We start from the raw sequence: 14,458 nt of genomic DNA, 5'->3' as shown, positions 1-14,458 counted from the left end.
AGAACAATGAGCGCTCCAGCGCCGAACCCGTTCCAATTGCGCCCGGTCACCCAGAGATCAAACAAATGCGTAGAATTACAACCACCCAATGACAAACGACAGCATAACCCAGTACAATCAGAAGTCGAATCCCAGCCACTCCGTCCTTGGCGGCACTGGCGGGATAACCCCATCCTTGAAATAGCCATTCTTGAGGAAAAGCTCGTATGCCTCTTTGACCTCAGGCGTGTACTCGTCGCTTTGACCCTCGATGTCCTTGAGAACCGCTTTCTCGGGTGGCCCATCAGGGAAAAATATCCGGACATAGGTCTTGTTGTCGCCCGGATGGAGGTAACACGGCACGTCGTTCTTGTACTGTACAGGCTGTCCCTTCCACATGGTGAGCTTATTTGTAGCATCGCGCGTAGTCGGACCGTTCAAGTCCGGAAGCGGATTCAGCTCCTTTTCGCCGACCTTGAGAATAGGTTTTGGACCCAGAGGTGCCTTCCCTTCAGCAGTTGTAGCCGGTGCGGCCGCTGTCTGGGTTTGCGCTGCAAATCCACCAGTTGCTGCGGGCTGCTGTTGTGGCTGGCCAAAGGCAGGAGCAGCTTGAGCCTGCTGTTGCTGTTGCGTGCCGAATCCGCCAGTGGCGGGCGGTTGCTGCTGCTGCCCAAAGCCTGTTGTTTGTTGATTGGCGGCAGCAGCAGCAAACGGCGAAGGTGCCGATGACTGACCAAATCCAGGAGCTGATGTCTGGCCAAACGCCGGGCCAGTCTGCTGCTGCTGACCGAAAGCTGGAGCACCTTGCTGGGTAAACCCGGTTTGGCCGAAAGTCGGTTGTCCAAAGGCTGGCTGCCCGAATGCAGGTTGGCCGAAGCCCGGTTTCCCGAATGCTGGTGCCTGTTGCTGCTGTTGGCCACCGAATCCAGGTTTACCAAAGGCAGGTTGTCCAAATGCAGGTTGGCCGAAACTTGGTTTCCCAAATGCGGGTGTTTGCTGCTGCTGTGGTTGTCCAAATGGCCCTGTCGGTTTGCCGAATCCTGCTTGCGGCCCTGTCCTTCCTTGGATGATATCGTGCCGATTAGGATGTTCTTTCTCACCGTCTTTAATATATTTGACTGCTCCTTTGAGATCTTTCAGGATATTTTCCATCTGTCGAAGAGCTTCAGCGTGCAGGTTTTGAGCTTCCTGGATGGCAACGTGCATGTTCCCCGCGGCAGCTGCTTCATAATGGCGTAGCCTGAGCTCTTCCGGACTAATCTCGCGCATTGGTCCCCCAAAGAGTTGTCTTGGGGCATCTTTTCCTGGGCCATAGGCTGAAAAAATCCATTCTGGCCGGCCCTTACCGGGAGTAAGGTCCGCCCGAATATCTTCTGCAGTCACGCCATAGCTTGAAAATCGATTAGCCGACAATTCGCGTCTCTTGAACTGAAATACTTACTTGGCGGGCGCACTTTGTGGAGGTTGAAAGCCTAAAAATTCCACGAGTCAACGTCATGATGTCTCAAATCTAGACAAGAAGAAAAAGGACACTGAAGAAGTTGATAGCTATCAGTGTACAAACAAGGACACGCGACGGGACAAAACCTGAACGCTCTTAGACTCACCTCCCGCCTGCCCTCCCCGTCCACCATCACCCAGTACACCAAAGCGATTCTGCGTATTGCCCTGCGATATGGCCCCTGGATGCTCGTAGCGGCATCGGGCTAGAGATCGGGACAAACCCGGTTAGCTTGCATTGCTTCCGATTGGCGACGTCTTCTTCTTCGACAAATGGGCCCGTACCGCCGTACCTGCACCGGCCCTGCTGAAAATATGTGCAGACAACCATGCTGCAGGGCTGGAGAGGCTGTCTTCTGCTTTGTCTGCTGTTTGAATGTCGATTGACTTCGTTCTTTCTTAAGCAAAGTTGAAGATCGATTTCGAATACAGTACCTGCCTGAATAGGTTAAGCCATTACAAAACTTTCTAAATAGGTTAGTCGCATCTTGGCATTGGACAGCTGGTTATCTTATCGAATTGATAAGCACTGAAGAAGGCATCGACTTCAGCCTGAAGACGTTGAGGACCCAAGTGGCAAGTGAAACCGCAATGTGGAACTCTTTATAATCAATTGACGTAAAGAGCGACACACATTAGCGACACAAATATGGATTGATTTCATTGTGCACCGCTGCAATACATCCCGGAAACGACCCTAGCCCATGCCCAAACTCCAGTGCAAAATCTAGAATACATCCTTGACATAAGAAGCCGAATGTCTGGGAAGCCGGAGATCATCCCAACTGATCCCGTCAACTTTACGGCCACTCAAAGATTCCACTTCGCTCGGTAGATTCTGTGATCTCCCGGTCGCGAGCCGTCGCATCAAAACCGTGTCTTTCGCGCCTGGTAGCGTCGAGGCTTTCCCATTGAGGAGGAAATCCTCAAGCCACGACTCTTCCTGTTCATCAAGAGGCAAGCCGACGAGTTCCAATGCCCTTTCTGCCCGTGATTTCCCTGCCTCTGATTTGATGACGCTCCACACTAGCTGCTCGAAGAATTCTCGCCGGGCGTTTTCGCCGTGCTTTCTGCTAAAATAGAACGCTTCGGTAACACTGGCGCGGCAGAGGATCTCGAAGAACGATCGGCGGACTTTATCTGATTTCAAAGGGGGAGAAACAGTGAGGTAATACGTCACAGCCAGAACGTCGTCATGCTTGGGTAGGTTTTGGAGAGACAGAACATGGAGAATCTCATCCGGAAATGTTGGTATTAGAGATGGCTGTGTGAGATAATCTAGCGCTCTCTGAAATCGAATTTCTCTCAGCCGGCAGACTTTGGAAAACCAGATATGGGATGCCATACCCGAAATTCAAGGCGATCTAGATACCATAGCCCGTGAATGAACATCTCATACTGCTCCGGGAGATAACATCGTCGCGTAAACTGCAAGATCGCATCGCCAGGCGCGCGGCAGTCTCTGAGGAGGTAGTAGATCACTGCCTGTTTATGATGGCTGGGGAACGGTGACGAGATGATTTGTCGATACAGGTTCCTGAGATCCTGGTTGATTTTTGGAGGATATGCTTGCTGAACTACGACAGCCTCAGTATATATCCAACCAGCTCCACGGCGAACAGGTACGTACCTCCTTTGACACCGAGAAGACCAAGTAAGCGATCAATAAAAAGTTGGTTTTCCAGCGAACGACGATTGACCAAGATCTGTTCAACTGTTTTCTTATCGTATGCGATACTCTTGTTGAAGTAGAACGTCGCCTCGAACTGTTCCCATGGCGCCATCTTTGCGCTGTTGCAGTATCAAATTCCCCGGCTTTATGGATTCAAGAGCTCGTGTTCGCGATCATTGCATACAGTATCAGAAACGCAGGCGGTGAGGAGACTGGCCAATCACGAATCACCATCTGCATAATGTCGCCTATCCGCTTTTGGAAAGCTCATAAACAAACAAACCCGACATCGGCTCGTTCGTCTCGTCTTCTGCATCGCTCTCGTGTACAGTTCCCCCAATCCCACAATGGCGTCTGTCAAAGAAGGCAGACCCTCGCGGCGCGCCGCCTCGAAAAAGAAGCTCGTTGTCGAAGAGACATCCGAGGAGGAAGAAAGCGGCAATGTCACCCCCACGCCTACGCCGTCCGTCTCGACAGTGCGCGACGAGGATGAGGATTTCACGCCTGTGCCAGCAAAGAGGCGCGCAAGTCGTCGCAAGACTGCGGATGTTACTAGCCCCTCCGTTAAGAGACGGTCCCGAGCCGGTCGACGGTCTGGCGAGAGCGTAGCGACCACCGAGTCAGAGGCATCCCAAGTCATGGAGAGCGTGGAGGAGCCGGAAGGGAGCACCATCGTATCGGCGCGCGACGAATCACAATCACCATCGGAAATTGCCCGAACTGCTCAAAAGAAGAGGAAGAGTTCGGCATTATCCCGTAAGCGCCGTGAATCAGTTACGCCGACACAAGAACAATCCTCACTTCCTACCCCTTCTCCTTCAGCGTCGCCGGAGCCGTCAGCCACGCGATCGAGGCGGGACTCATCCAGTCCCCTCGCGGACATTACCCAATCCGCCGCGAACCGTCCCCCGTCACCGACGAAGCAAGTGGCCGAGCAGAAGTCGCAGATTTCCATCATCAATCCCCAATCGTCAAACCTGGAGAAACCGATGGACATCGTAGTCAAATCGCGCTCGCTTGGCCTGCCCGTGGTGGAAGAGCCCATGGGCCAGAAACCGCGAATGGTTATCACGCATTTGGTGCTGACCAACTTCAAGAGTTACGCTGGTAGACAGGTTGTTGGCCCTTTTCATGTGTCGTTTTCGTCGATTGTTGGGCCGAATGGTTCTGGGAAGTCCAACGTAATTGACGCTCTCTTGTTTGTCTTTGGTTTCCGCGCCAGCAAGATGAGACAGGGCAAGATTTCTGCCCTAATTCACAATTCGGCCACCTTCCCTGACTTGCCGTTTTGTGAAGTCGAAGTTTACTTTCAGGAGATCATCGACCTGCCTGGTGGCGCACACGAGGTTGTACCCGATTCCCAACTGGTCGTGTCGCGTCGAGCCTTCAAGAACAACACAAGCAAATACTACATGAATAGGAAAGAGACCAACTTCACGACAGTCACGACGTTCCTACGTGAACGCGGGATTGATCTGGATCACAAGCGCTTCCTGATCCTTCAAGGTGAGGTTGAGTCGATCGCCCAGATGAAGCCCAAGGCTACAAACGAGCATGAAGATGGATTGTTGGAATATCTCGAGGATATCATTGGAACCTCGAAGTACAAGACCCCGATCGAGGAGGCCGCCGCCGAGGTCGAAACTCTCAATGACGTGTGTATGGAGAAAAACAACCGCGTGCAGCACGTTGAGAGAGAGAAGAACGCCTTGGAGGACAAGAAGAACAAGGCGTTGGCGTACATTCGAGACGAGAACGAGCTGGTCATGAAGCAGTCTGCTCTTTACCAGATTTACATCTCCGAGTGCAATGATAACATTCGGGTGACGGAGGAGGCAATTGTTCAGATGCAGGAAATGCTGAACTTGGAGCTGGAGAAGCACGAAGGCAGCGAGTCTGGGATCAAAGAGCTCGAGCGAGTCTACAAGCGCAAGACCAAGGAATACGAAGCCCTTGAGAGGGAAACCCAAGCGATTCTCAAGGAGATGGCGAAATACGACAAAGAGTCGGTCAAATTTGAGGAGAAGCGTAAATTCTTGTCGAGCAAGCAGAAGAAGCTGGAAAAGACTATGCAGACAAGTCGTCTGTCCGCCTCTGAGTGCAAAAGCTTGGTTGAAAAGTACACTTACGACATCGAGAAGAAGACTGCCGAGATATCCGAGCTGGAGAAGGAGATGAAGGTGGAGGAGCAGGAGCTCGCACAGATTCGTGAGAGTCTGAAAGGCAAAACCCAGGGTCTGTCGGATCAAATTGCTGAGAAGCAGAAGTCTCTCGAGCCGTGGAATGCCAAGATCAACGAGAAGCAGTCTGCAGTAGCAGTTGCCCGGAGTGAGCTCGATATTCTCAAAGAGAAAAGCAGTGCTGGGGCAAGAGCCATAGAAGAGGCACAGGCAAAAATCGCGTCGATCCAGCAGAGCCTTGAGGACAAGCGGGCCGAGCTGGAGCAGCGAGAAGAGGAGAAGACCAACCTCGAAGCTGAGGTGGAGAATCTCCGCGGTGAGCTTGCCAAGCTCTCCAAGAAAGAACCTGAGCTTCGAAGCCAAGTGTCGAGCGCACGCCAAAAGGCAGACGAGGCTCGCGCGAGTCTCGCCAGTACTCAGAACCGGGGCAGCGTGTTGTCTGGATTGATGCGGTTGAAGGAGTCTGGGCGCATCGATGGCTTCCATGGACGACTCGGCAATCTGGGAACAATCGACGAGAAATACGACGTGGCGATTTCAACGGCATGCCCGCAACTGGACAACATGGTGGTCGACACGGTCGAAGTGGGCCAGCAGTGCATTGACTATCTTCGCAAGAACAACCTCGGCCGCGCGAACTTCATTCTTCTGGATCGATTGCCGAAACGGGACATGTCACGCATTTCCACGCCAGAGAATGTGCCCCGGCTGTTCGACTTGGTCAAGCCCAAGGAGCCGAAGTTTGCCCCGGCGTTTTACAGCGTTCTGCGGGACACTTTGGTGGCCAAAGACCTGCAGCAGGCGAACCGGATCGCGTACGGTGCTCGGCGATGGCGCGTGGTGACACTGGACGGCGAGCTCATTGACACGTCCGGAACAATGAGCGGTGGTGGCACTCGTGTAGCGCGTGGTGGCATGTCGTCCAAGCTGGTCGCCGAGACAACCAAGGAGCAGGTGGCCAAACTCGAGTACGACCGTGACGAGATGGAGAAGAAGTTGCAGGCGCTACAGGAACGACAGCGCCAGCTAGAATTCTCGATCCGGGAGAAGTCGAACGAAATCCCCAAGGTGGAAACCAGCATCCAAAAGATTGGTATTGAAATCGAGAGTGGCAGGCGAAGCCTTGCAGATGCGCAGCGGCGCCTCAAGGAGCTCCATGCGGAGCATAAGCCCTCAAAGACGGATGACAGCCAAGCTTGGGCTCTGGAGAAGCAGATTGCCTCCTTGGAACGGGAGATTGAGGCACTGCGGGTGCAAAAGGCCGGGATTGAAGAGGAGATTCAGACGCTCCAGAACAAGATCATGGAGGTGGGCGGTGTCCGTCTGAGGAGCCAGAAAGCAAAGGTGGACGGGCTTAAGGAGCAGATCAGCATGCTGACTGAAGAAATCTCCAACGCCGAGATGGCCCGTTCGAAGAACGAGAAACTGGTCAAGAAGCACGAAAAGGCCCGCTCGGAAGCCGAGGCGGAGATGGAGCAGTTGCAGGAGGAAATTGAGCAGCTGAACAATGATGTCAAGAACCAGGCCAGCGATGCTTCTGGGTCGAGGCGTCGAGCCGAGGAGGCACAAGAGGTGAGCATTTCGACTCTGAAGATGTGTGTAGGGTACTAACGAAGGCAGGCTCTGGAAACCAAGCGAAGCGAGCTCAAGGCGCTCAAGAAGGAGCTGGACGAGAAGACGGCGGAGTTGAACGAGTCGCGTGCCGCCGAGATTGAGATGCGCAACAAGCTCGAAGAGAACCAAAAGGTGCTGGCTGAGAACGAGAAGCGCCGCCAGTACTGGACAGAGAAGCTGTCCAAGCTAAGCCTGCAGAACATTAGCGACCTGGGCGAGGAGGAGACCTCGACAGAGCTGCCTATGTACACTGCGGACGAGCTGGCCGGCATGAACAAGGATTCTTTGAAGGCTGGGATCGCGGCGTTGGAGGAGAAGACGCAGAACGCGTCTGTGGACCTCTCCGTGATTGAAGAATACCGCCGGCGTGTTGCCGAATATGAGACCCGGTCAGCGGACCTCAAGGAGGCGCTGACGAATCGCGACAACGCCAAGGCGCGGCTTGACAGTCTGCGCTCGGCCCGGCTGACAGGGTTCATGGAGGGCTTCAGCATCATCTCGCTGCGTCTGAAGGAGATGTACCAGATGATCACCATGGGCGGGAACGCCGAGCTGGAGCTGGTCGACTCGTTGGATCCGTTCTCTGAAGGAATCCTGTTCTCGGTGATGCCGCCGAAGAAAAGCTGGAAGAACATCAGCAATCTGTCTGGCGGAGAGAAGACGCTGTCCAGTCTTGCGCTGGTCTTTGCTCTGCACCACTACAAGCCAACGCCGCTGTACGTTATGGACGAGATTGATGCGGCATTGGACTTTCGCAATGTGAGTTCTTCCTCTGCCTCTGGGTTCTGGGGATGTGCTGACTGTAGTAGGTGTCGATTGTGGCGTCGTACATCAAGGAGCGGACAAAGAATGCACAGTTTATTGTCATTTCGCTACGCAACAACATGGTATGTCGGATCTCGTCTTCCTGGTGTCATGGACTATGCTGACGGCACCCCAGTTTGAGCTTGCATCTCGCCTGGTTGGCGTCTACAAGGTGAACCATATGACCAAGAGCGTGACCATTGAGAATCGGAACTACATCAAGGGGCGGTCGCAGCAACAATGAGGGTTTTTTTCATGTTTTCTTTCCTGTAAATAGCGGGTGGGACGGTGCATAGGTTGGGTTTGATGAAGTTCAATTGATGACTTATCATACAGTACAAACGCGTAGGTATAACATCTCCAAAACATCCTGCATATCTTCAATCAACTCCGAATCTTCTTCTCCCCAAATCCACCAACCCCTCAAAAACCTCCCCCTTCGCCCTCCCCCGCTCATCAAACTCGACTCCTTCTTTCTCCAACAACGCCCTTTTCTCCGGCAATCCCCCACATCCTTCCTTCTCGCCCTTATACCCACACAGCGACCGATCCGCCGCCAGCACTCGATGACACGGCACCTGCGGCGCGAACGGGTTCGTCCGCAACGCGTTGCCGACAGCGCGCGGTGAGGAAGACAGGTGATTGGCTAAAACCCCGTAGGTGGTCCATTGTCCCGGGGGAATGGACAAGAGGGTGCGGTAGACGCGTCGGCGGAAAGGAGTTAGGGTTGGGTGGGTGGAGATACGGCGGAGGATGGTGGCTAGCTCTGGCTCGGGTTGGTCTTGGTTGGTGTTGGAGGGCCGCATCACGGCGGATGAGTCATTGTTTGATTTAATTCTCCAGCTTAGATTGATAGGGACTACCTAGGGATTGTGGTTGTGGTTGGAGAGGTTTATATAGTTCTGTGCAAGTATGTACTTCTGGTGTTGATGGAGATATGGCCAATCAGAGAAGATCGGATCCTGAGAGAGGTTTGTTTGTTTGTGTCGAGGCTGGAGATACCGCGTGTTGAAGTGTCAACTGGTATAAAGGAAATAGTATGAAGTTCACAAAGATACTCCGCTAACGCCTGCATGCATGAAACCTACATCTATGCAGTTGGTCAAATTCAACTCGCCATAACCCCCAATCCTTGTTGTTTTTTTTTTTTTTGTATTTTTTCTTCTTTTTTAGTTTGTTTTGGTTAATTCGCGAAAAACTTCTTCACCGTCTCCCGCTCCTTCTTCTCGGCCTCCTTGATGATGCGATGCACACGGGCAATCTCGTTGGTAATCGCGACATCGTCCGGTGCCAGCTTCTGCGCCTCGTGCAGGTCCTTGAGCGCATCGTCCTCCTCCTTGAGGCCGATCTTGGCGACGGCGCGGCGGTAGTACGCCTTGGCGAGGTCGGCATCCTTGGGCTTGGTGTGTCTAGAGGCTTCCAGGGCATAGCCGGCCCAGGTCTTGCCGTCCTTGAAGCGCTTCAGCTTGTTGGCGAGCAGTGACGAGTTGGAGTGCAGCGTGAAGCGCAACTGCTTGATCTTATCAAAGGCCTCCTTCTCCTGTTCCTCCTCCGCCTCCGGGTACTCGTTCAGGTAGCGCAGACCCTTCTGGTACTTCTCGATCGCAATGTCCACGTCGCCGGCCTTGAAGAGCTGGTTGCCCAGCTCCTTGAGCTCGGTCGCAATCTTGACCACATCCGATGGGTTCAGCTCTCCTTCGTAGTCCTGCGGGTAGTCTTCGTAGGCGTCACCGGTGCCGTCGACGACTTTTTCCTCGGCCTTGGCGTAGTCCTCGCCCTTGAGCTCGCCGCAGTCCACGATCACGCAGTCGTCCACCGGCTTATCCGACTGCGTGGGGGTGTTTTCGATCTTGCGCACGACGTTCTTGCCGTTGATCACGCGCCCAAACACCACGTGCTTGCCATCCAGGTGCGGCGTAGGCACCGTCGTGATGAAGAACTGGCTGCCGTTGGTGCCGGGGCCCGAGTTGGCCATGGAGAGCAGGAACGGCTTGTCATGCTTGAGTTCAAAGTTCTCGTCCTCGAACTTTTCGCCGTAGATCGACTCGCCGCCGGTACCGTTGAAGGCCGTGAAGTCGCCACCTTGGATCATGAACTGCTTGATGACGCGGTGGAAAATGCAACCTTAAGACCCAAACAAGTGAAAGTTAGCAGTAGTCGATTTGAGTGGTGCGTTCGCCATTTCGTACCCTTGTAGTGCAATGGCTTTCCGGACTTGCCGACGCCCTTTTCACCCGTGCACAGGGCGCGGAAGTTCTCTGCGGTTTTCGGGGCGACTGTCCTGGTCAGATCAGCTCTCAACTAGGACACTCTCTTCTGCGTCGCACATACCATCGCTGAACTAGACATCAGGTCAGTCTGTTGAAAGTTTCTTCATCTATATAAACACGGGAGAAACCTACCAACTCCAGCGCAATGCGACCCTCCTTCCTACCGCCAATCTCGATGTCGAGGAAAACGCGCGGACGATCTACCAGTAAAGAGCAAAATTGTCAGTGGTTTCCCCGAAGAAACACTGGAGATTTGCAGCTTACTTTGCTCAGCCATGATGAAGGTATTGCACGAATTGCAGGGACAGCACGAGAATCAGTACGCAGAAGACACTCGGGAGTAGCAAACGAAGGGAATTTCACGCTCAAGGAAACGAATTCACGGTGTAGGGAGAAGAGCCGGAGCTGGTGTTCAAGAAGCTTCCATGCGCGTTTCTTCACCGCGGCTTGCCCCGCCTAGCCGGAGCCGTAAGAGAATCCAGAAAATACTGGAATTTCTTTCTTTTCAGAGTTAAAAAAACTCTTCTCCTTAAAGCTAAAAAAATGTTCTTGGGGAGATTCTTTTGGATATTCACATTCTAAAGCATTCCAAAGTTCCTTCCTGAGCTTTCTTTAACTACACAATCCATGGTGAGGCTGTCTATAGTCTATTCACAATGGGAATCATGAACGTCCAGACGTGGTATTGTTTCGAACACAGTCCAAAAAGAACTTGGTTATTCCTCATGACCCTTGCGAGTTCTTGTCCTGAGAGTTCTTGGGGGGGTCGACCTCAATCTCAATCGTCACCTGCATACGGTTAGCTCCGGCTCCATGTTATGTCGAGGACTCAGGAAAACTATGAAAAGCCGAGTCCTACTGCGCCGTCTTCGCTGCGGTAATCGACACCCACCGGCCCATCATTCTTCAGCTCTACTTCCATCATCGCCTGGAAGACGCCGTTCTTCACTCGTTCTGGCTTGTAGAGCTCTGCCACTTTGTTGTAAAAGTAGTCGTACAGCCTGCGCGCGGTCTCGACATCGGCGGCGTTATGGAAATCAGGCTTATTGCCTTTCTTGACATGTCCGTAAAGGGTAAACTGCGATACTGAGAAGCGTCAGAACAGCGCCATAAATGTTGAGAAAGGAAGGATATAGTGAGACATACCGCATAGGATCTCGCCTTCAATGTCCTGCACATTGCGCTTCCACTATCGAACGTAAATCATGTGTCTCTTGATTCGGCCCGAGAGTGACCTACTGGCGAGCCGCTCGATTCATCCGGCCAGAGCTTCGTCTTGAGAATCTTGGACGCCATCGAATCAACCTCCTTCTCCGTGTCGCCCTTGCCGACGGCGGCAAAGACCAGGATGCCGCGTCCGATGGACGAGACCAGCTGCTGGTCCACGCTAACCGACGCGGATTTTACTCGTTGCAGAACGGCTGCAGACATCAGAGAGCGATCAGCCTTGTGTGGCGCTTGCTCGCATACCTTTCATTGTGACTGCACTCGATAAGTAGTACTAGGTAGTACTATAATCAACACTGCGATTCAGTACTTCAGTTGCTCCAATGTACCTCTCTGCGTGGAACGCGCAGTTTATGCAGTCAGTCCAAAGACAATACATCAGCTCAAACACCGCGCCGATGTATCACACAGCCCGAAGGCTCTTGATGCCGCCATCCAAAGGGCACACCCCTCATCCCTCAACACTCCGCAGAAACTTGATCTCCTTTCGGCAGAGGCGACATGCTCTGATTGGCTGCTGAGTTCTCCATTTCTTGGCATTTCTTGGCATCATCAACCTGCCAGGGCTTCTTCACAAGGGCTCAGGGTTCGCTGGCTGAGGACACGAAGACTCGCTGAATCCCCTGCGTTAGATAGTCGTCGCGCGCGTCTTTGTTATACGGTGTGACTTGTTTCCGTCTGGTCCGCTGTCGGACATCCATCCAGAGCGGCGGCTCGAACTCGATTCGCAGACCGGTACATCATGACATCGCGAAAGACACAACAAGAGATTGACAAGACCTTCAAGAAGGTCGCGGAGGGTATCGCGACCTTCGAGGGCATCTACGAAAAGATCAAGTCGACGTCAAATCCAACGCAACGAGACAAGCTCGAAGAGAACCTGAAGCGGGAGATCAAGAAGCTGCAACGATTTCGAGACCAGATCAAGACGTGGGCCGCCGGAAATGAAGTCAAGGACAAGACGCCTCTGCTGGAGCAGAGGCGGGCAATCGAGACCGTACGTTACAACCCTTCGCAAGGAGACGTATGCGCTGACAGCAGGAACAGTGCATGGAACAGTTCAAGGCGGTTGAAAAGGAGATGAAGACGAAGGCATACTCGAAAGAAGGTCTATCAGCAGCCGCCCGAATGGATCCAAAAGAGAAAGAAAAAGCGGAAGCGTGCGAGTTTTTGTCGACCATGGTGGACGAGCTGCAGCAAAAGATCGAGGCCATGGAGGCCGAGGAGGAGTCAATACAGGTGTCGATGCGAAAAGGGAAGAAGGACCCGGCCAAGATGAATCGGTTGGCGGACATTGCGCGGATCACGGAGCGACATCGCTGGCACATCAACAAGCTGGAGCTGGTGTTGCGATCGCTGCAGAACGGCAACGTGGAGACCAGTCAGGTGCTCGACCTGAAGGAGAGCATAAAGTACTACGTAGATGACGGGCATAACGTCGACTACTCCGGGGAGGACGAGACGCTGTACGATGATCTGAACCTCGACGAGGAGGAGGCCCAGTTCGGCATGATTGTGGACACCTCCGACCGAATATCCTCGTCCCAGCAGCAGCAGCAGCAGGATAATCAGCAAACACAAGACGATGAGCCGGAGCAGCCGACGAAAAAGGGGTCAAAGCTGGACGTGGCGGGCACGCGGAGACCAAACGTCCAGTCGACCAAGTCACCACTGCCCGTGCTGGCGACGTTGCACGCGAACTCGACATCATCGTCGACATCAAGTAACATGAAGCCAGCACCACCCCCAACCCGATTACCGGGGGAGACGCTCAAGTACGCCTCAGCGGCGGCGGCAGCCGCCGCGAGTGATAAGAACGGGGTTGGTATTGCCCCATTGCCACCCCCGCCGGGAGCCCACGCACAAGCCAAAGCTGCCTCCGTTGCCTCCCCCCGTGTCTCGACGGCACAGTTGCCGACCAGGGCGACTCCGGCACCAGCTGCTGTGGACGAGCCTTCGCGGCGGGACTCACCTGCTCCGGGCAAAGGTTCAGCTGCCCCTGACGCAGCGCCGTCCAGTCAACCGTCTGGGAAAGGTGAGGCGAGCACAAAGGACTCGGGCGCCCAGACGCAAGTCAACGGTACTGGCAAGGAAGAGAGCAAGAGCGAGGAGTCTATCTACCACTTGCCACCTGGACTGCAAGACCTTATCCAGTCGTTTGAAACGACAAAAACGCGGGTGTCGTCGACATCGACAACATCGGCCCCATCCGTCCAGCGACTGCTCGCCGCCTCACTCAACACGTGCCCCGAGCCGGGCGATGCGGAGAAGCCCCGGCACTACGAACCGCAGAACCCGTACAACACGCCGCTGTACTACCCGCAAGAACCCCTTCCGACCCTGGACGACCGGCGACTCTTCGAGAACGGGCGCATGGACACGGATACGCTATTCTACATCTTCTACTACCGGCAGGGCACATACCAGCAGTACCTGGCGGCCAAGGCGCTGAAGAACCAGAGCTGGCGGTTCCACAAGCAGTACCAGACGTGGTTCCAGCGTCATGAAGAGCCCAAGACCATCTCGGATGAGTATGAGCAGGGCACATACCGGTTCTTCGATTACGAGAGTACATGGTAAGTTCCGGGCCATTGATTACTTCTAGTGCAGTACACCGCCTCTGACTATCCTGAACAGGATGAACCGGCGCAAGGCTGATTTTAAGTTTGTCTACAAGTATCTCGAGGATGAGCTGTGAGGCTATGCCGGTTGTTCATTCTCTTATCGGTTTCCCTTTGCTTTTGTTTTCCTGGGATTGGGCGGGTTATGTCAGCGCGCGCAATGGGGTACGGTCGGGCTGGGGTATGGTCATAAAGCCTAGTGCCGAGATCATCAACTTTATTCAATTCAGATAACAATGCTTGATGATCCGTAGATCAATGTATTCGATCAAGTAAATGATTCCGAACCGACTAATCAGGGCGATCGAATCAATCACGAGATGGGACTCGATGAACTGGCAAGACCTGCTGCAATGGAGGCTGGTCGAGTCCAGCATCCATTCCCAGACACGATGAAGAGGATCCTAGGCTTTTGAAACAAGTTCGATGCGATGAAAACTGGTTTGGCGATCTTGAACGCATCGGTCCATCACCAGCTGAAACCGACTCGTACTCGTACTCCCCGCATCATGCAGGTCAAACCCGAAGACAAAAAGCGGGAAACGATTCTGTTACGGATAACAAGGTATTCAGTTGGGGAGCCCTAACAAC

At 53.6% G+C, this 14,458-nt stretch overlaps 6 protein-coding genes across 6 annotated transcripts; 2 read left to right on the top strand and 4 right to left on the bottom strand.

Annotated features, from left to right (window-relative positions):
* Nucleotides 1-117: 117 nt before the first annotated feature.
* VTN31DRAFT_1181 (uncharacterized protein) lies at nt 118-1,810 on the bottom strand (the record flags this gene model as incomplete). The annotated part of the gene is made up of 4 exons (XM_069401210.1): nt 118-1,369; nt 1,421-1,451; nt 1,587-1,685; nt 1,765-1,810. The coding sequence occupies 4 exons, from the start codon at nt 1,808-1,810 to the stop codon at nt 118-120; spliced, it is 1,428 nt and encodes a 475-aa protein (XP_069264037.1).
* A 396-nt stretch (nt 1,811-2,206) lies between these two features.
* Nucleotides 2,207-3,263, bottom strand: VTN31DRAFT_1180 (uncharacterized protein; the record flags this gene model as incomplete). Its single annotated transcript, XM_069401209.1, has 3 exons — nt 2,207-2,767; nt 2,827-3,056; nt 3,110-3,263. 3 exons carry the CDS (start codon nt 3,261-3,263, stop codon nt 2,207-2,209), a joined length of 945 nt encoding a protein of 314 aa, XP_069264036.1.
* Nucleotides 3,264-3,498: 235 nt separating this feature from the next.
* On the top strand, nt 3,499-7,993 carry VTN31DRAFT_1179 (uncharacterized protein; the record flags this gene model as incomplete). Its single annotated transcript, XM_069401207.1, has 4 exons — nt 3,499-6,903; nt 6,952-7,704; nt 7,755-7,832; nt 7,886-7,993. 4 exons carry the CDS (start codon nt 3,499-3,501, stop codon nt 7,991-7,993), a joined length of 4,344 nt encoding a protein of 1,447 aa, XP_069264035.1.
* A 939-nt stretch (nt 7,994-8,932) lies between these two features.
* Nucleotides 8,933-10,296, bottom strand: VTN31DRAFT_1178 (uncharacterized protein; the record flags this gene model as incomplete). The annotated part of the gene is made up of 5 exons (XM_069401206.1): nt 8,933-9,873; nt 9,939-10,025; nt 10,081-10,090; nt 10,152-10,219; nt 10,284-10,296. The coding sequence occupies 5 exons, from the start codon at nt 10,294-10,296 to the stop codon at nt 8,933-8,935; spliced, it is 1,119 nt and encodes a 372-aa protein (XP_069264034.1).
* A 446-nt stretch (nt 10,297-10,742) lies between these two features.
* On the bottom strand, nt 10,743-11,496 carry VTN31DRAFT_1177 (uncharacterized protein; the record flags this gene model as incomplete). Its single annotated transcript, XM_069401205.1, has 5 exons — nt 10,743-10,808; nt 10,912-11,105; nt 11,166-11,208; nt 11,259-11,440; nt 11,490-11,496. The coding sequence occupies 5 exons, from the start codon at nt 11,494-11,496 to the stop codon at nt 10,743-10,745; spliced, it is 492 nt and encodes a 163-aa protein (XP_069264033.1).
* A 492-nt stretch (nt 11,497-11,988) lies between these two features.
* Nucleotides 11,989-13,944, top strand: VTN31DRAFT_1176 (uncharacterized protein; the record flags this gene model as incomplete). Its single annotated transcript, XM_069401204.1, has 3 exons — nt 11,989-12,243; nt 12,294-13,822; nt 13,884-13,944. The coding sequence occupies 3 exons, from the start codon at nt 11,989-11,991 to the stop codon at nt 13,942-13,944; spliced, it is 1,845 nt and encodes a 614-aa protein (XP_069264032.1).
* Nucleotides 13,945-14,458: the final 514 nt, after the last annotated feature.

Source organism: Thermomyces dupontii, assembly GCF_041956625.1.
Source record: "Thermomyces dupontii strain NRRL 2155 unplaced genomic scaffold VTN31scaffold_1, whole genome shotgun sequence".
Classification (NCBI taxonomy): domain Eukaryota; kingdom Fungi; phylum Ascomycota; class Eurotiomycetes; order Eurotiales; family Trichocomaceae; genus Thermomyces; species Thermomyces dupontii.
The sequence above is the reverse complement of the archived record's forward strand: the minus strand, read 5'-3'. Positions and strand labels throughout refer to the sequence as shown.